This window comes from Gopherus flavomarginatus, chromosome 4, assembly GCF_025201925.1.
Source record: "Gopherus flavomarginatus isolate rGopFla2 chromosome 4, rGopFla2.mat.asm, whole genome shotgun sequence".
Taxonomy (NCBI): Eukaryota; Metazoa; Chordata; order Testudines; family Testudinidae; genus Gopherus; species Gopherus flavomarginatus.
The window spans coordinates 208,891,961-208,917,284 of NC_066620.1; the positions used below are offsets into that span (position 1 = coordinate 208,891,961).

General features: G+C 44.0%; 1 protein-coding gene across 1 annotated transcript in view; it reads right to left on the reverse strand.

Moving 5' to 3' along the window:
• Positions 1 to 755: 755 nt before the first annotated feature.
• The window catches only part of MTMR9 (myotubularin related protein 9), a 30,769-nt gene continuing 6,200 nt past the window's right edge, over positions 756 to 25,324 (reverse strand). The window contains exons 3-10 of the mRNA XM_050948835.1: positions 23,145 to 23,270; positions 16,163 to 16,336; positions 12,525 to 12,742; positions 10,405 to 10,566; positions 4,979 to 5,120; positions 4,139 to 4,359; positions 1,921 to 2,072; positions 756 to 1,185 (exon numbers count right to left, since the gene is read on the reverse strand). Coding sequence (XP_050804792.1) covers positions 1,022 to 1,185; positions 1,921 to 2,072; positions 4,139 to 4,359; positions 4,979 to 5,120; positions 10,405 to 10,566; positions 12,525 to 12,742; positions 16,163 to 16,336; positions 23,145 to 23,270 — 1,359 coding nt within the window. The 3' untranslated portion in view covers positions 756 to 1,021. The remainder of the gene's footprint in view (positions 1,186 to 1,920; positions 2,073 to 4,138; positions 4,360 to 4,978; positions 5,121 to 10,404; positions 10,567 to 12,524; positions 12,743 to 16,162; positions 16,337 to 23,144; positions 23,271 to 25,324) is intronic.

Here is a 25,324-nt window from a genome sequence, read left to right on the forward strand (position 1 = left end):
ATAAAAGGCCTAGCAGAAGAATGCAAGACAAAAATACATCTGCAGCAAAAGTGGGTGTTTTTAAAAGTACCCATGGGGATTTTTGCACCTTAGCATCACAATGAATCAGTTAAAACCTTTAAAAAAAGGCCAGTGCAATCAGAGCTCCCAAAAAAGGCAGTGTGCGCTAGTTAGTAGTTTAATCACTAACAAATGAATGCTTCTGCTAGCTATTTGCCCTGTTTGTTGGGATATGAAGAGTTTACTTGTTCATGACACACAGAGACAATGCAACTGAAAAGTCAAGGCAGAGAGCCTGGCAGAACAATCCTTACGAGTTCTATACTGCATACAAACTTCCCACCTGGCTTCTGTTTCAAGTAGCCCCACCAAGTCAATTCCGGTTCCTTAATTCAATCACCACATGCTTATTTGTCAAGTGTACAGGAGGTTTCATGTAACTGCCAGAAACTGGAGGCAGTTTAAACCACTTACGCATCCTCATCGCCTTTCTGGATAAAAGGAACACAGAATGTATGAAACCCAACATCAGAACCAACCAAAAATAAGCATCACTGAAAACAACACAGCTTTAACTAATCTCAAAAAAGGCACCTTAGACAAAAATGCCTTCACTGAGCACTCAGAAAAATATTTAATACTCTTACAAATCAATGTTTAGAGGTCAAAAAAATGGTCCCCAACTTAAACTTAACACATCCATCTCCTGACCCATCCTAGTCTGTACAAACTTTGACAGAGGTAAGAGACAAAGCTTATGCAGAAACTGTACACAATTTATTAAAGACAGCAATGGTCAAGCGAGAACACTATGCTGAACAGTGCACTTCCCCTGTAAACAAAAAACAAGAGACCCATCCCAAACGGAAGAGATGTAGATCATGTAAAGTGAGGGTTTCGGCAGTGAAGGGTTGAGGAGCAATTGCACCAGAGGGTTTTGCAACACATGCACATTCTGTTTAGTCTTTAGTGTAAAGGTGAGTTGAAAGGAAAGACCTGGTGTCCAAAGCCTTGCAAGATCTCAGGAGCTTTCCTGCATCCCGTCATCTGTTTCCAGTTCTGCTAACTGCCTCCTCAGCGCATTGATTTTTGCCTGAAGTTCCTTGTTGTACTCTATGATGTTATTCATTTCTTCGTAGGCTTCGTCCAAAAACTTGGAGGATCTATTCCAACGGAGAAAGACACCTACGGCCCCAAAGAGAGGGGGAAGTCAGAATGGACCAGTGTCACCAGGAGGAAAACTGCTAGTTAGTGAAGATTCATACAGTGCTTTACAAATGCAGAGTGCTACAGACGACATCAGAATTCTTAAGGACTTACCTAAACAATGCTTTGAAAGATAGACAATAACCAAAATAGGTTCCCTACTCCTCTTTTTTTAAAAAGTCAGTGGTTAGAGAGATCTAGACTTTGCCTTTCCATGTAGCCTAGTCTGACAGGTCAATATTCAGTCTCCACCTTGGCCTGATTCCACCCCCTCACTTTAGTTTGGTGCTAACGTAAATCTTCGATGGCATCAGAGATTCACATTCAGAAGTTTGTATGGACAGAGGACTGAATCATGACTCTGTAGTCCTGGGAATGCTTGGGTGGGTGGGAAGGATAAAAGGAATGGAGAGGGAGCATTCTCCTTGGAAATATGTAAGGAACAACTTAGGTTGCACTACCTGTCCAAAAAGGCTCAGTCCGATGCCCTTGGGTAAGAACTTTCATAGCACCTGTAGTGCCTAAGAAGTGGTAGGAGGCAGCACCATGTCTCCTGGGCACTAGGTGTTAGAAGTCATTTGTAATAATTGATTTCAATGGGAGTTGGATCATGCCCTTAGATGTCCAGTTGTAGGCATGAAGGTAGGATGAGCGGACAATTAGGAGAATTTCTGTTATCGCAAAAATACACAATACAAAAGAAGCTTGATTTACCTTCCCAAAGCTGCAGGCTCTGTGGCGCGACAGAAGGCCAGATGACGAGACTGTTGGCCTCAAACAGAGGATTCTTGAATTTGCTCAGTTCCTCAGGCTGATTCACCCAAGACCACAAGGACATAGTCTTCTGTGACAGCTTCAGTTTACACCTGGGACAGACCAGTATTATTACTGAATTGTCTTGTCTTCAAAACTGCACATTCTCATTTGCGTTAATCAGGTAGCTCCCTGGGAACTAAAATATCTGCAAGTCTTCCACATGCTGTGAATGCTGAGGGACTGTGATAACTCAGATTGTTAATAAAGAGAGATCCAAGACAGTGAAATGATCCTGAAAGGTCATACTGGTACGCCAAGTTATTTCATTCTGCAGGGACAATTTCATGTCATTCAAAACAAGAGGGCAGAGAAGAGAGCTCATTTAGCAGTGAGGGTAGAAATCAGCCATCTTCACTTATGAACAACCTGACCCCTTGCAATAGTTTGACAATCATATTTGCTCTCTTTGCTGTTTGCTACTAAAAAGGAGTGGAGGGTGGGTCTGTGGATTCTGCCTCTTAATGCAATTCTTGGTATAAGTGAAAGTGAGGTGACTACTAGAGCTGTGTATAGGGTCCCTCTTGTGGCAGGACGCACCGCAGCACATGCTATCTGACAGAGGCCATTCAACAAGCAAGAGCTTTCACAATTTACTATCAAACAGACACAGGGAATCAAAACCTACACAGTGTGTGACCCTATCCTGGGTGGTCATATGCGGCTCTGTACCAGGACTTAGCGTAGTAAAGGGGCTTGGGACAGTTTGCATGCCAGAGGCTATATAAATTAAAGCTACTGACTACATCCTCCACTTCGCAGACTGAGGAGATGGTCCAGTGGTTCGGGCACTAGCCCAGGCCTTGGGAGAGCTGGGCTCAGCTACCCACTCTATTATAGGCTGCCTGTCAAGTCTCTTAGGCCTGGATGCAAAGGAGTTGCCAGGCGCTGTGATTCTCGGTGTCACAGCACCCAACTTTCAGGCTGTGAACGGTACAATCACTGGGATTCACAAAGCCAGAGTTAGGTGCCTGACTCCTATACACTGAGTGGGGCTAGATAGGCACCTTCGACTGCAATCCACAAAAGCCAGCGCTCTGGGTGATTTTTCACTGGAGCAGCGCGACTGGATCCTGGATGAGTGCTACAGAGTTGTTCTCATGCTTGTTCTTCTCTTCCAAGGAGTCCCAGGGGAGGAGTGGGAGGAGAAGAAGGGGAGAGGGGCAAGACAGCACGCGCAAGCATGAGAATGACTCTACACCCTGGGGCTTAGAGCACTCCTGTGGGAGACTCAGGATCCAGTCTCCCTGCTCCAGTGATTATTTATCCACAGTGCAACAGCTTCAAAAGGGAGACTTGAGCGGGCCCCACATCAGAATTTCCTGTAGCCCAATGCTTCAAGCGCTGATGTGGGAGGTAGGACATCCTTATTCAAATCCCTTCTCTCCATCAAAGAGAGGGAGGACTTAAACCAGGCGTTTCCTGCCACTGCCCAGGTGAGTATCCAAACCACTGGGCTAAAAGTTGTGAGGGAAGTCCTGTTCCCCCCACCCCCACACCTGAGGGGCCAGTCCAGTAGGCAGCTTCTGAGCACATCGACCGGATGAAGCCCCCACATGTGACCAGGCTGAATGTCTGTCTTCCCCTGCTTTGGGAATTGCTCTGGAGCTTAGACAGGAAACAGGCATTTGGACTTCTAGAGCAAGGCATTAGTGCGCATGCCCAGAGACTGATACAAAGACACCAAGGGAACTTTTAGTGCAAAAACTCAGGTGCTGAGTAAGTTTAGGGACTTAACAGATTCAGGAGGAGTTTTGTGCTTTGCAGCGGAGTCTAAACCAGACACACATGCTCAATTCCTTTTGTGCATGCAGGCCTTAGCCTCTCCATGTGTAAATAGGGATAACAGCCCTGGCCTACCTCAGGGTGTTGTGAGGAAAATCTATTAAAGATTGTGTGGTGCTCGCATACCACAGTAATAGGGGCCAGATAAGTATCTCAGACAGAACTTCCATTTATTTTAAAGGAAGAAGACTGAAAGATCCTGGATGTTTTAAAAACAGCCAGGTCTTTCAAAACTAGGAGACAGCTACCGGCCACACACACTTTCAACCAACAGAACATCTGTACCAAGGCGTGGCCTGATTTCTGGGAGCACCGAACAAGTCTCCTCACCAACCTTTCACTTTCGTTGTTGCCCAGAAACGTGCCAAACTGCGAGGCGTAGGCGTGTTCGAAGAGCATGATGAGGAAGTGTTCATTGAATTCAAAAGAGCAAGGGAACTGACGGAGGATCTGCCACACGCAGTCCAAGAAAAGGAAAAACACGGGGGACTCCCATTTCTGCTTGCTGTTGGAGTAGGCGGACTGAGCACAGCGCAGCCGAAATGGGTGACCAGCCTATAAGCAAGAAACAAAGAACAATAGATTATATACAGAGCAAGAGGAGGGGTATGTTATAGGAGGATAAGCAAAAGATTTCTGCAAAACTATTTCTATCTGTGATACCGTGTCCCACTGCATCATGTTAACATCACATAACAAGTGCAATTAGGCTTCAAGCTAACAATAGTGAATTGCCAGTGACAAAGCCACTGCACTTTTCAGTGACACTAGAGGTATGCAAGTAATGTCACATTTCATCAAATTACAAGAATATGCACTGAAGACAATTTAGCAGACTACAAAATTACTGACCATGCCTGGCTTAGAACACTGGCAGAACAGAATTATTTGTTAAAATTTACAACTGCAACAGTATCCTTGACATGGGAGAGGGGCTCGGAAATCCTCACATTGAGAGAGCCCTCTCAGAGCCAACGGGGAAGGACAGCTTGTGCATAACACTCCATTGACAGAAAGCCAATGGGAGACAGCTACACTGGTGCCCCAGGTATCAAGACGTGCAACAACAGTGGCCAGCACAATAGGGTCCAACATGTTTGAGGCCTGAGGCTCGATCGCAAAATACACACAGAACAACAACTTGTGAGTGCCTCAATCTAGTGACATCTCTCACCTGCAGCCACTCTCTCTCAACAAGAGCCTCAAAGCCACGTATTGTCCTGCACCTTGGATCCAAGATGATCTGAGCCAATGAAGTTATCTGGAGTGTAGAATCAGTTCCTTCAGTCCCGTGAACTAACACTGATGCTCCTTCCCTGAGAGAAAATTCAAGAGGGCAAGAATAGGAACACATATATGCAAGATGCAGGTAAATCCAGTTTCTCAGTACACATCAGCACAACTGCCATGGACTTAGACAACATAAGGTGGCTTACCAACCATCAACCATTCCTTCTCTCCCACTCAAACTCACCCCTGTGAGGGTGAGGAAAAAAATATTGATACTCTTTCCAGCCCCAGAGCACAGTGTCATCTATGCTTCACATCATTTAAGGATTCAGTAGAATTTCTGGCTATGTGCTCTGGGAATCCAGAATATTTGTCACACACACAGAAGAGGTCTTCCTATATCCATCAACTTAGAATCCACCGTATCAAATAGACAGTATCCAAAGACTGATCCCAGCTCAACTAGAAAAGGGATCAGGAGGCTGAGAAGCTCAGTTAGGCGTCTAGGACTCTCCTGGGAAGAACAGGCTACTTGGAAACCTCTTCAGAATCTTAACGGGGGACCATGTCTTCTTGGGTGTTTGTAGAGCATCGAACACTCCTGATGCTCCTTATCAGGGTATTTAGAAGCTACAGCAATACAAAGTAGAACTACAAATGGACAGGGGTAATATGTAATAGAAGGCTTGCCCTACAAAAGCACAAGAAATATTCTGGTTGATCGCTTAGCTCTGCCTCAGAGCCAAGCATAATGACTATCACACACCTCTCTGTATAGATGAATCAGAAGCCCACAAAGCAAGTGAAAAATCTAAGGAAATTATAGTGAAAGTAGAGTAATGGTTTACATCAGTGGTCCCCAAAGTGTGGGGCTCAGTTCCCTAAGGGTGGCACAGAAAAACTTTCAGAGGGGGGCCCCCCACACAGCGAGGCCCAGACCAGACCCCACGTGGGGCTGGGAGGGAGCATCACCCAGCCCCGCTCTGCCCCCAGCCGTAGCTCCATTTTGCCTCCACCCAAGCTCCAGCCCCAACCCAGTTCCGGCTCAGACCCCATCTCCACTCCAGCTATAGCTCCACTCCGTCCCCTGCTCTGACTCTAGCCCAGCTCTTCCCTCATTCCCTCTCTGTCCACTGGCCAGCTCTGTCTCTAGCCCCAGCTCCTTCTGCATCCCCAGTTCAACCCCCAGCTCCGCCTTCAGCCCAAGCTCTCCTGCTGAGCCAACCATACGATAATGGAGGGGAACACGGAAAGATTCCATTACTGGTAAGGAGGGGAGGGCCGATGACAGGAAAAGTTTGGGCACCACTGCTTTACATACAGCTAAGATTCAATATGCTCTTCCTCCCAGCTCCCACTGACTTTTCAGAACAGCCAATCCCCCTGCATTGTTATATTTATGTTCTGATACCACACCCGGCTAAGTGCCCCTAAACATCACACCAAGCTCCTCCTTCAAACTTCCTGTGACGTTATTTACAATTGTCTTATGGCATCTCCCCCTCCTGAAACATGACAAGATTGGCTCACTTGTGTAAATACCCTTTTAGCTTTTTTTAAAAAACAAAAAAACAAAACTAAATGGTAGGTGGTATTTGTTCATGTGCGGAGGCCTAAATTGAGCTATGAACTGTTAGTAAATAAGAGCAATCCATCAAGCAAGCGCCAGTGCTGATGCCAATGAATTGCTCTGCTGCTATTACTGCTTGTTTGGAGTAGAAAGCAGAGGCATAAAGATGGAGTCCATGGTAATGCTTTCATCTAGAATTAGCATAGTGTATCCAAAAGGAACTTGGGTGATATAGCTATGAATGAATTAATCTTTATGTATATATTTTTTCAGTTTGCTTTACAGTAGTTCCAGACTAAGAGCAACTTCATACCATTCTCTTCCCCCCTCTTCCAGTAAATGCAAAAGGGAACAAACATGTCCATGTGCTTCCTGTAGAATGACAAACAAGGACAATATCGTTCTGATCTTGCATCTTTCTTGATATAAGCATGCAAGAGAACATAAGAATGGCCATGCTGGGTCAGACCAGCGGTCCATCCAGCCCACTATCCAGTCCATCCAGCCCTCTGGGGCACCTAACAGGTAATGATCAAGTGATCTCTCTCCTACCGTCCATCACCACCCTTGACAAACAGAGGCTAGGGACACTATTCCTTACCCATCCTGGCTAATAGCCATTAATGGACTAAACCTCCATGAATTTATCTAGTTCTCTTTTAAAACCTGTTATAGTCCTAGCCTTCACAACCTCCTCAGGCTAGGAGTTCCACAAGTTGACTGTGCCCTGTGTGAAGAACTTCCTTTTATTTGTTTCAAACCTGCTGCCCATTAATTTCATTTGGTGACCCCTAATTCTTCTATTATGAGAACAAGTAAACAACTTTCCTTATTCACTTTCTCCACACCACTCATGATTTTATATACCTCTATCATACCCCTCCTTAGTCTCCTCTTTGCCAAGCTGAAAAATCCTAGTCCCAGGATGTAGATCCATCTCCCACCATTCCATTTAAGGGGATTACACAACTTCAGTGTGTTGTCTACTCAAAAGTAGTAACTAGCTTCCAACGGGGTTCAGAGCACAGAAATTCCAGGTTGTCCATGCCAGCTCCATATAAACTCAATCTGCTTCTTTCATCTGCTAGGAGTTACAAATGCTCCATTGTACTCAATGTAAAGGAGAAGTAATTGGCCTTCACCGTAGTAAAGGCAGAAGCAAGTAAATGCCATGGTTTGATGTTTTTAGCACAATCCTTGTGTTTCATTGTCCAAGGCTCATAGACTCAGACCTTAAGGCCAGAAGGGACCATCATGATCATCTAGTCAGGCCTCCTGCATATCAGAGGCCACAGAACCTCCCCCACCCACTCCTGTAATAGACCCGTAACCTCTGGCTGAGTTCCTGAAGTTCTCAGATCTTGATTTAAAGACTTCAAGTTACAGAGAACCCCCCATTTACTCTAGTTCAAACCAGCAAGTGAACTGTGCCCCATGCTGCAGAAAGTGATGAAAATCCCCAAGGGTCTCTGCCAATCTGACCTGGGGGAAAATTCCTTCCCAACCCCAAATATGGCCATCAGTTAGACCATGTGGTCAGGCAGTTGTATCTTGCCACCTGGGAAAGAATTCTCTGTAGTAATTCAGAGCCCTCCCCATCCAGTGCCCCTTCTCCGGCCATTGAAGATATCTGCTAATAGCAATCCTGGATGGGTCATCTGCCATTGTAGGCAACCTCTTCATACCATCTCCTCAATAAAACTTATCCAGCTCAGTCTTGAAGCAAGTTAGGTTTTTTGCCCCTGCTAATCCCCTTGGAAGCCTGGTCCATAGCTTCACTCCTCTGACAATTAGAAGCCTTCATCTAATTTAAAGCCTAAACTTGTGGATGACCAGTTTATATCCATTTGTTCTTTACCAACATAACTTAAAAAAAAACGTGCCGCCTCCCTGGTGTTTATTCCTCTGATATATTTAGAGAGAGCAACCACCTCTCCCCTCATTCTCTCTTTTGCTAGGCTAAACAAGCCAAGTTCCTTACGTCCCCTCTTGTAAGGCAGGCTCTCCATTACTCTGATCATTCCAATAGCCCTTCTCTGAACCTGTTCCAGTTTGAATTCCTTGCCGGGATATTTACTAAACCTAGCACCATCAGGTGTCAATGCCATGTCTTGATGGTTGGTTGCCATTTTCTTAACCAAACCGAATTACATTTCAGACCACAGATTTGCAAAGAGTATGTTTTTCCTGTTTGCAAAGAGGAGACGTAGATCCTCTGAGATGGGAGAAAATAGGCCCCTTCCCGTACAGCTGTGAACAGGCCACAGCTAGACTGCTCCATTCACATCTGCTCACCTAGATAAATACACCAGAGGAAATTTTGATAAAAAGGAAAAAACTGATTAAGGGGGTGAAAAATGACTCTACATATATACATGTAGCTTGGTTAAGTGATAGGTTAGAGGAGTCATGATCCTTTAAAAGAAAGGAGAAAAATTGCTTAGACTGATTGTCATAAACAGATAGTTAAGGGTTAATGTCTCTTTTGCCTGTAAAAGGTTAAGAAGTTCAGTAAATCTGGCTGACACCTGACCAGAGGACCAATAGGGGGACAAGATACTTTCAAATCTTGGTGGAGGGAAATCTTTTGTTTGTGCTCTTTGTGTTGTTGTTGTTTGCTCTTGGGACTAAGAGGGACCAGACATACATCCAGGCTCTCCAAATCTTTCTGAATCAGTCTCTCATGTTTCAAACTTGTAAGTAATTAGCCAGGCAAGGCGTCTTAGTCTTATGTTTGTTTTCTCAATTGTAAATGTTTATTTTTGCTGGAAGGATTTTACCTCTGTTTGCTGTAACTTTGAACCTAAGGCCAGGGGGGGTCCCTCTGGTCTATAGGAATCTGATTACCCTGTAAAGCATTTTCCATCCTGATTTTACAGAAATAATTTTTACCTTTTCGTTCTTTAATTAAAAGCTTTCTTTTTAAGAACCTGATTAATTTCCCCTTGTGTTAAGATCCAAGGGGATTGGATCTGAACTCACCAGGGACTGGTGGGGGAAAGGAGGGGGGATAGTTAATTTCCCCTTGTTTTAAAATCTAAGGGGTTTGGATTTGTGTTCACCGGGGAATTGGTAAAGTCTCTCAAGGCAACCCATGGAGGTGATGAAGTTTTGGGGGAACAGAGAGTGCCCTAGACACTAAAATTCTGGGTGGTGGCAGTGTACCAGAGCTAAGCTAGTAATTAGGCTTAAAAGTGTCCATGCAGGTCCCCACATCTGTACCCTAAAGTTCAGAGTGGGGAAAGAAACCTTAACACTGATAGAAAGGAGTATGAAGTAAATTTGGCTTGAATATCAAAAAAGCAGAGATATGTTAAACTGTCGGAAAGACTGCAAAGGAAATGATGGAAACCCCATTGCTTCAGCCATTTAAAATTAGACTGAGTACTGGACTAGCTCAATGGAAAGGATGTTCATAGAGTAAAGAATGTGCACGTGCATGGTCAAAACAGGATCAAGTTTAGCTGTCCCTAATATGTTGTCACAACAGTAGTTCAGTTGCATAAACTCTAGTTTTATTGGCGATACAGGTTAGACTGGGTAAAACATTAGATGACTCAGGAAGCAATCTTGACTAGTTGACCTATTGTCCATCCCTAATTGTTATGATTCCTCACTCATGCTTGTACTAATAAAACCTAGACCTGGCCCAAACTGCTCCTTCATGGTGGTGATAAAACGGTGTCTTACATGGAAATAAGCAAGAAAGTATACTGTAGTAAAATACCGTAGCTGCCTCCGAATGGAATATTTAACAAGCAGCATCACAGAGTGTAACCAAGAACTGAGAGAGGATTTACCTGTCGATGCACTGAGCAGCCAGACAAGCCGCAGTTAGTATCTCTTTAACGTGAGTCAGCCAGTTGGAGGCTTCCAGTTTACTAAGCCAGCGGTCCATGTTGTGCGATTGATCATTGCAAGCTTCCACAAGTTTGATGAGACTTTCCTGCAGAATATTATACCTTTGGGGAAAGCAAAGCCCATAAGCAACATTACTGAAGCTATTAGACCATGTAGATTTAAACACTAATGCTTCAAGAGAAGTTATGGTAAGAAGCATGACTTTATTAAAGTGATATTTTCTTGTTCAACAAATCTATTCTTATTGTGAATGCGTCACAATTTAGTATCATGGGAAAATACCAGTGCTTAGACTGGAGCAATTCCACTCCTTAAAAAGCATGTTCTGCTCTGAAATGTCCCGATTTGGGGTAGGGGGAGGGCAATAGCATCACCTTCCTGAATTTACCTGCATCCTGTGTGTTTTCTGTTATATCCACTGACTAAATAAGTTTTTGCTACTTTTTATTCCAGATAACATGGCTGAATCAATACTGGGAAGAAAAAAGCTGGATTCCAGTCTGGCACATACTGCAACACACTTGGTAACCAAGTTCCAACTGCAAAATCTTTACTATGGGTGCTGCAGAAGACAGAGTAGTAAAAAAACAAGTCTTTGCTTGTAAATTGAGAAGTTGTGATCTGAGGTCATTGAGACAAATGTAGAACCCCACCATCTCATTTTTACGGAGACACTTTCAGACTACAACCACCACACTAAGACAGACAGACTATGTACACACAAAGATATACTGAAAAAACGTTATACTTTATATTTACAGGATCTTATGACTTTCATTTGCAAGATTTAGCAAGCTGCAGTGCTCAGCGTGCTTTAGGTTGAACTAAATATTTCTCTTTGATCCTCTTCCTACTATGATATCTTAAGGCACATTTAGAGTTACAGATCTACTGATCATCGGACATTTAAATGTTACATGGCTTAATACCTATGGAGGGGAGGGGGAGAGAGAATGAATATGAATGTGGTGGTGGGAAAGTAAGAGGATGCAGGCGTGTGATGAAGAAGAGAGCATATTACGATTTGATATAAAAGATTTGGTTCCAAGAAATTAATAAGCAGAGAGAGAAAAATGAACCTGAACCTTTTAATTTTTGTTTAGAAAGGGGCATATAAAGTAAAATGCACCAACACTCAAGCCTGTCTGTAAAAACAACATCAAGTTCAACTGCTCACAATAGCTGTAAAAACATGGCAGCAATTCATAAAGGTTCTCTTCACTCCCCTAGTTCTCCAAGGTCATGCCTACCCTGAGGTTTTGGTTTTTTGCTCTAATGTAGCTACAATAATGGAGATGCATTAATGCAGCGTCAAGGTTCTAAGCCAAGATTCTTAAGAGATCAGCCCTTCGCACTGTGCAGGTGGCACAAAAGAACTGGACTATGGCCAAAACTGGCCAGCAAGGAATCTCCCTGCCATAGGAGCAGCAAAGAATCCTGTGGCACCTTATAGACTAACAGACGTTTTGGAGCATGAGCTTTCGTGGGTGAATACCCACTTCGTCATATTCACCCACGAAAGCTCATGCTCCAAAATGTCTGTCAGTCTATAAGGTGCCACAGGATACTTTGCTGCTTTTACAGATCCAGACTAACACGGATATCCCTCTGATACTTCCCTGCCATATGGCAACTCCCTGCTAGTGTGAAGGTACTGCAGCCAGTTCCTGCACCAGCTATCTCTGTACGCCCAACGTAAGTTGGGGGAGGGGGTGCTGCTCTGTTATGCCTATCCTCCATTGGTGCAGGGTACATTAAGAACCCTATACCAGTGGTGTGATTCAGAGCAGCTGAGAGGTCTTAAGTCTCACTGACCTTGAGAATAAGGGAACCATAATTAGCACCCTGATGATTGCTCACCTACCTCCCATCTGCTGCAGAAAGCAGAGCGCAGGCACAGGTGAGAATCTGGCCCCTGGTGTTTCCAATCAGGGAAGCCAACACTTTACGCCAGCACAGCACATCTACACTGGGGGTTAGTAGAGAGGCAGCTACACTGGTTCAAGAAAACCCAGTAAGCGGCTATGGGATTCCCTGACGGCCATCTTATTTCACCTACCTCTCAACAGATTTGTGAATTCGCCTCCACTGAGGATACTGCACTTCCTGCTCAAAGCCACCTCCTTTAGCTCTGGCCTGCTGAGCAACATTCAGGGAACGGGTATCAATGATGTAGCCACGCTTTCCTGCCCTCAAGGTGGCATTAATAAGTGCTGAATCTTCCTTACACCGTCTCCCATTAGTACCTGTGAGAGGCTGGCTGCTCCGCATCATTACCTAGGAGAAGAAACAAAGCATCAGCTGTTAGAGACGGGGAGATCTATTAGATTGTCTAGTCTGGGCCCATCAGTGGCATATTGCAGAGACAGCAAAGAGTCCTGTGGCACCTTATAGACTAACAGACGTATTGGAGCATGAGCTTTCGTGGGAGAATACCCACTTCGTCGGATGCATGTCGGGGAAATTTTCAGAGGCAGGTATATATATGCAAGCAAGAATCAGGCTGGAGATAATGAGGTTAGTTCAATCAGGGAGGATGAGGCCCTCTTCTAGCAGTTGAGGTGTGAACACCAAGAGAGGATAAACTGCTTTTGTAGTTGACTAGCCATTCACAGTCTTTGTTTAATCCTGAGCAGATGGGGTCAAATTTGCAGATGAACTGAAGCTCAGCAGTTTCTCTTTCAAGTCTGGTCCTGAAGTTTTTTTTTTGCTGCAGGATGGCTACCTTTAAATCTGCTACTGTGTGTCCAGGGAGATTGAAGTGTTCTCCTATAGGTTTTTGTATATTGCCATTCCTAATATCTGATTTGTGTTCATTTCTCCTTTTACATAAGGATTGTCCAGTTTGGCCGATGTACATAGCAGAGGGGCATTGCTGGCATATGATGGCATATATTACAGTGGTGGATGTGCAGGTGAATGAACCGGTGATGTGTGGCTGATCTGGTTAGGTCCTGTGATGGTGTCACTGGTGCAGATATGTGGGCAGAGTTGGCATCGAGGTTTGTTGCATGGATTGGTTCCTGAGTTAGAGTTACTATGATGTGGTGTGTAGTTACTAGTGAGAATATGCTTCAGGTTGGCGGGTTGTCTGTGGGCAAGGACTGGCCTGCCACCCAAGGCCTGTGAAAGTGAGGGATCATTGTCCAGGATGGGTTGTAGATCCCTGATGATGCATTGGACGGATTTTAGCTGGGGACTGTATGTGATGGCCAGTGGAGTCCTGTTGGTTTCTTTCCTGGGCTTGTCTTGCAGTAGGAGGCTTCTGGGTATACATCTGGCTCTGCTGATCTGTTTCCTTATTTCCTTGTGCGGGTATCGTAGTTTTGAGAGAGTAGAGAGTAATCCATCTGCCAGTGCTAGTAATCCACCTGCTAGTGCTTCAGCCAGCTTAGTTCCATATATTGTTAAAAGAAAGCAGAAACCCTGTTGGTTAACAGTCCCGTCCCTGCAGTGAAGTTAACTGCTCACCTCAGCCTTCAAACGCCTCTTCCAGCAACTTCAGGATCCAAGTCAAAATTGCCCCTTTAGTTCCTCCATGGACTTGCACCAGCCAAGCTCAGTCTTCTCTCCTCACTGTCCTTCCCACTCTCTTATCCTCTTGGCATTTACCTGGATAGTCCGGCTGCTGAAGTGGCCAAAGAGCTCTCTTTGGTAGAGTCTGCTATTTGAAAAAACCTGCCCATCTGTCTCTACCTTTCTTCCCGTTTCAGCTGCAAACCCTTGTTTTCCTCTTGCATGTATCTGCACTCTTCAGTTCTTTCCCATCTTTTTCATTGTCCTTATGTCTGAACACTAGATTAAATGATTTCTAGCTTCTTAAAAAATTATTATTCTGCAGGCCACTTTGCAGGAGAAAGATCCTAACACAGCCTCCTCAGCTTTCAGCTTATGATTCCCTTACCCACCACCTTCACCACCTCTGACTCCAGATTCCTGCTGAAACGTCTTTAATGGACAAACATTTGAAGGAGGGTTTTATTTTTAATCTATAGCCAATACTGTTTTAAAAAACATTTTAGTCAACTATGTAATACAAACATGTTCCTTAGCAGTATTTTTATTTGGTGGTTCTGGAAAGACCCATAAACCAGAGCTCCACACTTGTTTAAGATAAGGTTTCATGGAAGAAAGATTTCAGAGATGATAAAGCTATGCCTTTACTCTAATACAAGAGACAACTGAAAGCATGAGGATGATGAGTCAAACATATCTACTGACGCCCACAGACTAGAGTAGGGTGTAGCAATGCATGACAGAAGGCATTACCATCAGAAGTTCAAGCATTGCAACTTGAATGCTTGAAACATACAAGTATTAAGAGCAAAAATCTCAAGAAATCTCTCTCTCCCGGCCCAAGCAGGGAAGAGAATGGAAGCTCCACAGTGACAGGGAACAACATGAGCTACCTAACTCCTTCAGAAAGAACAGGAGTACTTGTGGCACTCTAGAAATTAACAAATTTATCTTCCTTTCCAAATGCAAACAGATGGACATCACACCAAAAGGACTGAAGGTAAAAAACCCATTACAATCTACATACTATGCTGACAGACTGTGCCAAAGACACTCTCAAAGAAACTGCGGAACCACCTGATCAACATCTTGTTACAGTGTGTATGGTAACACCCATTGTTTCATGTTCTCTGTGTATATATCTTCCTACTGTATTTTCAACTGCATGTATCTGATGAAGTGGGCTGTAGCTCACGAAAGCTTATGCTCAAATAAATGTGTTAGTCTCTAAGGTGCCACAAGTACTCCTATTCTTTTTGCGGATACAGACTAACACGGCTGCTTCACTGAAACGTAACTCCTTCACTGGTTTAGGATTGATTTGTCAACATGTAACTAGTTGATGATTTAACTCTAAGCCTGGGTCAAAGGAGAAATACAGGAAGTATCTATGTTGGATCAGACCAGTGTTCATCTAATCCAATGCCTTGCCTCCAACAGCATGCAGTACTAGATGCAAGGAATCACATAACAACCCACCTTCTGGGCACATTTCTTTGTAATCACAAGCAGTTAGTGGCTGGGTCAGAGAGGTGCCAGAGTCTCAGATTTTAACTACTTAAAAGTGGAGGGGGTGGGGAATGAGTGAGTGAGAAAATTCACTGCTCGTTAAAGGTGCCACATGGACAGGCCTGGAGAACAAAGTCCTCTGCTCGTTTACAGAACAGGTGCAGTGTAAGCAGAGGCAGTGCTAGCTTCACTCACACTGTGCCTCAGTCGTGACTCAGATGGACCACGTCTCAGGGTGAAAGGGTCATGCAGTTTCTGTGGGCCGTTCAGTCCATAGCCAATTGGCACAGGCAGCCAAGAAGTGCTCGCAACCTCCACAACTGGCATGAGGTGGACATCTCTCTGCTAAGAGATGACTCATTTCCTATCCACTACTGAACAGATGTTAGATAACCTTTCAGTCACTACCAGTCTAGACTGGCAGTCCTATATTCCAACAGCTAGAGTTGCCCAGGCTCCCTTGTTTAAATATAAATGGCTATGAAAAGACGGTCTCAGAATAAGCTGGGTAGTGACTGTGAGTTAACATCTTATGAGCTGCACTGAAAGCCTTCAGGAGATGTTATTTTTCAATAAACAGGGCAAAAGAGTTCTGAAGAGACCTTTATATTTTTGTCCAGCCCAAGAAAACCCACTCCTCTTAAGTGCCTAAAGCACTCAAACAAGACTTACCATCCCATTCTTCTTATGGTAATAGCTTAGAACAGGGAAGCGGCCACCGTGGCGAAAGGTTGCAACTCTCCGAAGGGCCTCATCATCAATTGATTTTGGGACAGTGACAGCTGGTGGGTAAGAGGGGCAAACGGAGAACTCCTTATTGACATAGCTCAGCCGCCATTCATTCGTCTGGAAAAAGGTACAAGAGAAAGTTTGTTGTACTCGCAAATGAATGCTGCATTGTTAGAAAGAAATGTGGGAAAGCCAAGACATTTTAAGTTAAAGTTAAAAAATACCATCTGAAAATCTACAGATAAGGTCACTTAGATTTTTAGTTTGTCACCTGTGCCTCACCCAAAACCAGGAGACAATTCCCCCCTCCCTCCCACAAACTATGCAGCTGCACTAAGGACCACACTTTAACAAGGCAAGCCAGTGCTGCCAAAAACTGATGGTTGCTATTTTTTTTTAAATCAGTGTTATTAGCTTCTTCGTAGCGAGCGTAGCAGTAGAATTACCTACAGATGCAGTCATCTTTAATCCCATATAAAGGGGATTCCAGCATTTATCAAACATGTGAACTCTCTGGGACAAGGACTTTTATTACAAGTCTGCAAAGAGCCCTTGATCTAGGCCTCTAGATAATACTGAAACACAAACAGCATCAACTAGTGCCTCTACCACCAGCAATAGCAACTGTGGGAAGATTTAGCAAGTTTCCCCAATATAGACCAAGCCAAAGAGATCGAGGGTCTATCTATGCTCGAAGACTGAACTGCTTGAGATTAAATACAGTAGTTGAACATTTCTAACACTGTTTTCTCCTTCAAAGGTTTGCTATGTGCGCAAGCTCACGTAAACCAGCATGCTGACTCCACACACAGCACTCCCTGCAACCACTGCTGTACCTGGGCACTGTGGGTCTCCCAAAGTACCTAGCCCACAGTTTTGCACAGTTCCCTGAAACTGAGATTGGTGATAGAACCTAAGTACTGAGAAGATACTGAATTCAGCCTGGGGTGAGGCAGCTCTCTGCTCAGCAAGAACTGGCAATGCAGAAACTGCTGGATATCTGGGGTCAGACACAGCAGCTGAGAATACAGTCGGCAGAGAATAAAGGCCTCTAAGTGTACCTCACTGATTAGAGTGCTGAGTTACTGAAGTCTATGCTACAACCACTGGCTGCTCAGGAGCTAGAGGGGCTCACATTGCATCTTCATACAAGCCCAGCTCAGGTGCCTGTTCGCTACGGACCTTTATCACTTTGAACGCCATGTTTGGACCAAGAGCAGATCCAGTACTTGGTGGATCAAGGGCATGCTGGAGGCCTGAGATAAGAACCAGTGGCCGCAGAACTTTCAAATGAGCAAGACCTCTCTCTCTGGGAGCCTGCCCTGACAGTGGAATGCCAGGCCACCGCGACCAGACAATCTATGGAAATGAGGGTGGAGGATGGGGTTACCAGCTTCAGTAGAGCAAACGATAAATACTCCGATGGGGTTGGGAAACCTATACTGGGGGCTGCTGTGAATGTCTTCCACTATGAAAAATTTGGCTAGGGAGGTGCAATTAAAAGTGCCCCTAAACGCAATAAGTTTTTTTGTTTTTTTTTTTTTTTTAAAACACACACACACTGCGGTGGCAAAACAGACAGCATGTATTGCATCCACCCAACCCAGCAGAGTATCTCAATCAAAAAGGCAACTACTGTGTATTGACATAAGCCCTTGTGGATCACTGGAGTCCACCATGTGGATATTTACATAAATTAACTTGGCATTTGCTTTGACTACAACGAATGCCAAGTTTATTTTCAAAAGTAGCAGACTGGCAGCCAGATATGCCTTTGGAAGGATCCTGACAAGAAGAGGTGTCTCCTGCCTTAAAAACCCAAGGCTGGAGATTCCACCACCTCCCTAGGTAACCCATTCCAGTGCTTCACCACCCTCCTCGTGAAATAGTTTTTCCTAATATCCAACCTAAAACTCCCCCACTGCAACTTGAGACCATTGCTCCTTGTTTTGTCATCTGCCACCACTGAGAACAGATGAGCTCCATCCTCTTTGGAACCCCCCTTCAGGTAGCTGAAGGCTGCTATCAAATCCCACTTCACTCTTCTCTTCTGCAAACTAAACAATCCCAGTTCCCTCAGCCTCTCCTCATAAGTCACAAGCCCCACTCTAATAATTTTCTTTGTCCGCCGCTGGACACTCTCCAATTTGTTCACATCCTTTCTGTAGTGGGGGGCCCAAAACTGGATGCGGTACTCCAGATGTGGCTACACCAGTGCTGAATAGAGGGAAATAATCATTACGCGTGATCTGCTGGCAGCGTTCCTACTAATGCAGCCCATTATGCATTAGCCTTCTTGGCAACAAGGACACCCTGCTGACTCATTCAGTTTTTCATCCACTGTAATCCCCAGGTCCCTTTCTGCAGAACTGCTGCCTAGTCACTTGGTTCCCAGTCTGTAGCAGTGCATGAGATTTTTCCATCCTAAGTGCAGGTCTCTGGACTTGTCCTTGTTGAACCTCATCAGAATTCTTTTGGCTCAATCCTCCAATTTGTCTAGATCACTCTGGACCTTATCCCTACCATCCAGCATATCTACCTCTCCCCCTAGTTTAGTGTCATCTGTGAACTTGCTAAGGGTGCAATTCATCCCATCATCCAGATCATTAATAAAGAACAAAACATGCCCCAGGACCGACCCCTGGGGTATTCCGCTTGATACTGGCTGCCGACTAGACATGAGGTTATTTAATTTATTGCAATGAGGTTGCTTGTTTGCATGTTCCTCTCTGTAAACATGTTTGTCTCTGCATGTTTCAAGTTCTCTTTCAATACAAAACATTCAGGTTTTCAGCCAGTGGAAAGTGTTGTTTGTTTCCCATAATGAAATATATAGCTGATGTCTTTGCATCTAAAAATTAGACCGACCTAGCTACATCACTCCCTGTGCAACGCAGTTAGGTTGCCCTAACCCACCTCCAACCTCCCTGTGGACAAAATTCTTCCATTGCCCTAGCTACCACCTATCAAACAGGTGGATTAACTACACAGTGGAAAACCCCCTTATGCCAATGCAGGAAGCATCTACACTGCAGTGTTACAGCAGTACTGTAGCTATGCCACAGTAGCACAGACATACCCTTAGTTCCATCATTTAGGGGTAGAATTTGCTGTTGTGAGGATTTATTAGAACAGTCATGCACGGCAGACACATGGCAAGAGTGCTGCTTCCCTGTACATCACCCGCTCGAGACAGGATCATTAGTACGTACATACACACATACAATGGCAGGGATTGGCAACCTTTGGCATGCGGCCTGTCAAGGAAATCCGCTGGCAGGCCGGGACCATTTCTTTACCTGCAACGTCCACCGGTTCGGCCAATTGCAGCTCCCACTGGCTGTAGTTCGCCATCCTCAGCCAATGGGGGCTGCGGGAAGCAGCGCAGGCTGAAGGACGTACTGGCCGCCGGTTCCCGCAGCTCCCATTGGCGAGGAACAGTGAACCCCAGACAGTGGGAGCTGTGATCGGCCGAACCTGATGACGCTGCAGGTAAACAAACCGTCCCGGCCTGCCAGATTTCCCTGATGGGCTGCGTGCCAAAGGTTGCCAATCCTGGTCTATGGTATAGTATCAGCAAATGACAGCAGATTGCAACTTGTAAATTGCTCCATCCTCTTTCAAGCAAATTTGCATTAAATATTCTTGCCACAGTATCCAAGACAACTCAAAACAAGAATATGTTGCAACGTAGCATGACTAAGCAACACTTGAGCTAAATTTCTGGAGTGCTGTACTTGAAGTGTAGTGTGAAATTGTCATCTTGCATTCGTAATATTCTGTCAAACAGTTTTACATGAATACAGTTACACATGGGGTACACACTCCAGGGGCTCAACAGAATCTATGCGACAACTGAAAAAGCTGAAGCAGAACAACTTTTTTGTAGTTTCACCTCAGTATTGTAAAACTAAGTTTCTCATACACAATTGAGTAAAATGTAAAATTATTACAATGCTCAGAGATATACTCTGTTTGAATTAGAGAGTTCCTGAAAAACAGTGATAATTACAGACCTACCAAATTCATGAGCCATTTTGGTCAATTTCATGGTCTTAGGATATTAAAAAGTGTAAATTTCATGATTTCAGCTGAAATGTTAAGATCTTGTAATTGTAGGGGTCCTGACCCAAAAGAGGATTGTGTGGTGGTCGCTAGGTTATCACAGGGGAGGTTGTGGTATTGCTACCCTTACTTCTGCACTGTTGCCTTCAGAGCTGGACCCTTGGCCAGCAGCTGCTGCTCTCTGGCCACCCAGCTCTGAAGGCAGGACAGAAATAAGGGTGGCAATGCTGAGATCCCCCCAATAATAAGCTTGTGACCCTGCCCCGCATCCCCATTTTGGGCTGAGACCCCCAATTTGAGAAACGCTGGACTCCCCCATGAAATCTACATAGTAAAGGGTAAATGTACACAAAAGACTAGATTTCACCGTCCCCGACACATTTTTTACAGCCGAGAATTTGGTAGGGCCCTAGTTATACTTAACTAGGGATAAAGGCAGAACAGTTCTAGCTTGATAATGCAACTAGAAATAGGAAGATGCCTCCTTGGATCTGAAACTCATTCAGCCCTGGGACTAAAATGTTAAAGCAGCTATTAGCTTGCTCCCTCCTGCTGACTGAAAAAGTTGAAGGAATAAGAAATATTTAGCCAACAGTCATTTCAACTGCTGTTCTTGAAAAGTAAGTAAGAATGGCCACACTCGGTCAGACCAAAGATCCATCCAGCCCAGTATCCTGTCTACCAAAAGTGACCAAGGCCAGGTGTCCCAAAGGGAGCAAACCTAGTAGGTAATGCTCAAGTGATCTCTCTCCTGCCATCCATCTCCACCCTCTGACAGAGGCTAGGGACACGATAAATAAATCTAGGTTGTTTGGAACAAGTAGCATACCACCACTTCTACAACAGCAAGTTGAGTGTAAAAGTTTGGAATACGAGATGTCAATTGATCTTTTTTGTTCAGAGTTCATGTTTTCATTCAGTAATCAATGGTTCCAAATGAAACCCAGCACCATAAAGCAGCGAATTGGAAAGTGCACAGAAAGCCAAGGGAGCCACTAATGATAAGTTTGCACACTACCGTTGGGTGTAGATGAGAACAGACACTGCATGTTTAACTAGCATGGGTAAAAACAGCAGTGTAAACAGTAAGGCATGGTGTAGGTGGGAAGAGCAGATTGCCCTACATGCCTGAACTCCTAGGCTATATACCAGGGGTAAGCAACCTATGATCAGCACACGAGCTGATTTTCAGTGGCACTCACACTGCCTGGGTCCTGGCCACTGGTCTGGGGGCTCTGCATTTTATTTAATTTTAAATGAAGCTTCTTAAACATTTTAAAAATCTTATTTACCTTACATACAACAATAGTTTAGTTATACATTATAGACTTATAGAAAGAGACCTTCTAAAAATGCTAAAATGTATTGTGGGCACATGAAACCTTAAATTAGAGTGAATAAATGAAGACCCAGCACAGCACTTCTGAAAGGTTGCCGACCCCTGCTATATACCCTACGCAGCTTTCTACACACCTAAGTGGTGCCGCCCACATCCATACTAGCATCCTGCTGCCTCTCCCTGCCACAGTGACTCTGGATTGCTTTAGTTTTCTAACGACCACAGCAAACAAAACTACGCGCTCTATTATCAGTCATATACAGGAAACAGCAAAGGTTACTTTTTTGTTCTGATGATGTACTAATGGATGTGGTATATGGCACATGAAGCACTGTGGAGACTCTGCTTGGTTACTGCAACTTTGAAGTCTGGAATATTCTGGCCTGGTGGAGGTCCCGCTGACTTAGCATTAGCACCGGTGGGAACCCCATGGCTCCTCTAGTCAGACTTTTTTTAACCACTGTGTCAGTTAAACTAAAAGTTTTTAACTACAAATTGATCCATCCACAAGAGCCTTGTTTACACTACAGATGTCGTCAATGTTAGCAGTGGTTCAGATGACCTGGTGGTAGTACAGGTGGGATTTATTTTTGGGAGGGGGTAGGGGGGTAAATTTCCCCATTGCAAACAAGGCTTTAGACTGTTTAGAACAGGGATGGTCAAACTGTGGCTTGCAAGCCACATGTGGCTATTTTACAATTAAAGTGTGGCTCAGGGAGCCCACCCTCCACCTGCCAGACTTGGGGGAGGGAGCCTGGAACCTCTGCCTTGCAGCAGGGTGGTAGGGTAGGGTTTCTGTCCAGCAGGGCAGGGGATCTTGGGGCTTCAGCTCCACAGGTCTTGCTTGCCAGGGCTTCAGCAGGAATGTAGCTGAAGCCCAAAGCCATGGCAGGAAACTCCTGCAGGGCTGAAGCCCCGAGCCCTGGCTCTTGAACTTCTGAAGATTGTTGTACGTAGCTCAAAGGGTCAGTAAGTTTGGCCACCCCTGGTTTAGAACTTTGTGTTTATTCCCACTCATTTCACTCAAATTCCTGAACTGCGGCAAGAGAAAGATCTTTAGAGACTAACATTCCAGTCCCTTCAATTAAGAGCTGGAAAAACTCCTACATTTCAATTCTCCAAACCCAGGAGAACTTGATTCAATTTATTGCCAAGGTCAAAAAAGCAATCTTTTAAAAGTCATCCAGGCTTCCTCTATATTTAAAAAAAGAAACTCCTCCTCCCACTCCCCATGTAACTTTGCAGGTCACCTTTAAGCAAATACTTAAAAACCCACTAGCACACGGTAAAGAATGGGTGCCAAACAGCCAGCCCAATAGCACACAGGTTATTTTTGGCCCATGAACAGTTTTCATTTTCCATCCACATGCGATATATAGCTGGTTTCACTAATAGCTTCGTTCTAGAGTGCTGCATGAAACAGCTCAGACTACATGCACAAATACATTCGGCAGGATCAAGTCCCAAGCGATTGTTTGACCTTCTCTGTATGGCTACAAAAATTCCTGATATCCAACTTACTACTGAACTGAGAAGTTCAAACTCTCGCTCAGGCAGGAAGGAGTGCCAGCCATCTTCGACAACTTCAAACATGGGCCGGTAAAAGAAGGGATACATTAGAGTGACAGAATCCAGGGTGGACAATGCCTGTGGAAAAAAAATGAAGCGTCAGTTTGTTCACTCAGGTGACCTTTCATGGCAAAAATGTCTGTATGATGTTCCCATCTTTTAGTTTTGACAATACAATTTGATTCAAAGTTTGTGCAGGACATCTGGATCTAGACACACGTCTTTTATTTACCCTTACACAAGAGTCATGGTATTTTACAGTAGCTAGTCCAAAACTCTATAGCTATAACTATTATTGTAGTACTTTTTTTTTTTATAAGGGTTTCTGCAGAACAGGCATAGCAGCGCAAGGTTCTCTAACACAGGCCACCACCAATGTATCTCCAGCCTCATCATAGCATATTATCTTGGAGGCTAAGGAGACAATTATCTTACCAGGGAAGCAAAAGATTGAACGGACAAGGAAGTAAATTGTGGGATGGATATAGACCTCTGTATGGAGTGGCCTGAGATCATCAGCTGATTTCACAGGGCACTGAACAGCCAGATGGTAACAATTGTCCAATACTAGGCCGGACTAACTAGTGTCCTAGTGGTGAAAGGTTCCATATCCTATTACCAATTCGGAACCACCTACTAAACTGCCATGGTTCCCATCTTTATTTTACAGGGCAGTACAATCAAATGAGCAAAAATAAAGTAGGGTTTGCTGAGGCCTTTTAAACACAGAAAGTGCAAAAAAATTTTATGAGGATTTTTTAAAACAACTAACAAAATCATCCAAAGCACAGGACTTGGTGGTCAACTACATGGACATCTGTTGGGAATATAATACAGCAGGACACACATTATCCAACAAGTTTTTGGAATGCTCTGGAGACCGTTTTTTATTACAGAAAGTGGAGAGGCTATTCTAGATTTGATTCTGACTAAAAGGGAGGAGCTGGGTTGAGAATTTGAAGATAGATGGCAGCTTGGGTGAAAGTGATCATGAAATAATGAGTTCCTGGTTATACGGAATGGTAGGAGGGTAAAGAGCACACTAAAGACAATGGACTTGAAGCTAACTCAGAGAATTGGTAGCAGCAAATCTAAGGGGAAAAAAGAATTCAGGAGAGCTGGCAGTTTTTTAAAGGGACACTATTAACGGTGCAAGAGCAATCTAGCCCAATGCATAGGAATGATAGGAAGTATGATAAGAGACCACCCTAGCTTAACGAGGAGATCTTCAATGAGCTGAATCTCAAAAAAGTGTCATACAAAAAGTGGAAACTAGATCAACTTACAATGGATGAATAAAAAACAAAAACAAAAAAAAACCTACTACAAGAATGTAGAGACAAAATAAGAAAGGCCAAGGCAAAAAAAAAAAAAAAAGATTAAATTAGCTGTGGACATGATGAGTAACAAGAAAACATTTTACAATTACATGAGAAGCAAGACAAAGACCAAAGACAGGGTAGGTCCATTATTCAGCGAAGAGGGAAAGACAACAACAGCAATGGCTGAAGTGTTAAATGCCTTTTTTGTTTCAGTTCTCACCAAAAAATGTTAGCGGTGATTGGACAACTAACATAGTGAACATCTGTGGAAATAAGGTAGGACCAGAGGCTAAAATAGGGAATGAACAAGTTAAGAATTACTTATATTAGGTAGATGTCTTGAAGTTGGCAGGGCTTGATGAAATACGAACTGGCTGAAGAGATCTCCAAGCTATTAGTGATTATCTTTGAGAACTAGTCACTGCAGAGTTGCTAGGTGACTGGAAAAGGGCAAATATTGTACCTATCTATAAAGAGGGGAATAAAGACAAAACAGGGAATTACAGACCAGTCAGCTTAACTTCAGTACTTCAAAAGATAATGGAAAAAACAAAATCAATTTGTAAGCACCAAGAAGAAAATAAGGTGATAAGAAAGACTCAATACAAAGTTGTCAAGAACAAATTATGTCAAAGCAACCTAATACTCTTCTTTTACAGGGTAATAAGCTTTGTGGATGGGGAAAGCAGGACATGGGATATGTCTCTACTTTATTAAGGCTTCTGATACAGTCTCATAAGACCCTCTGAAACAAACTAGAGAAATATAACCTAGACAAACCACAAACTGGGTACACAACTGGTTGGAAAA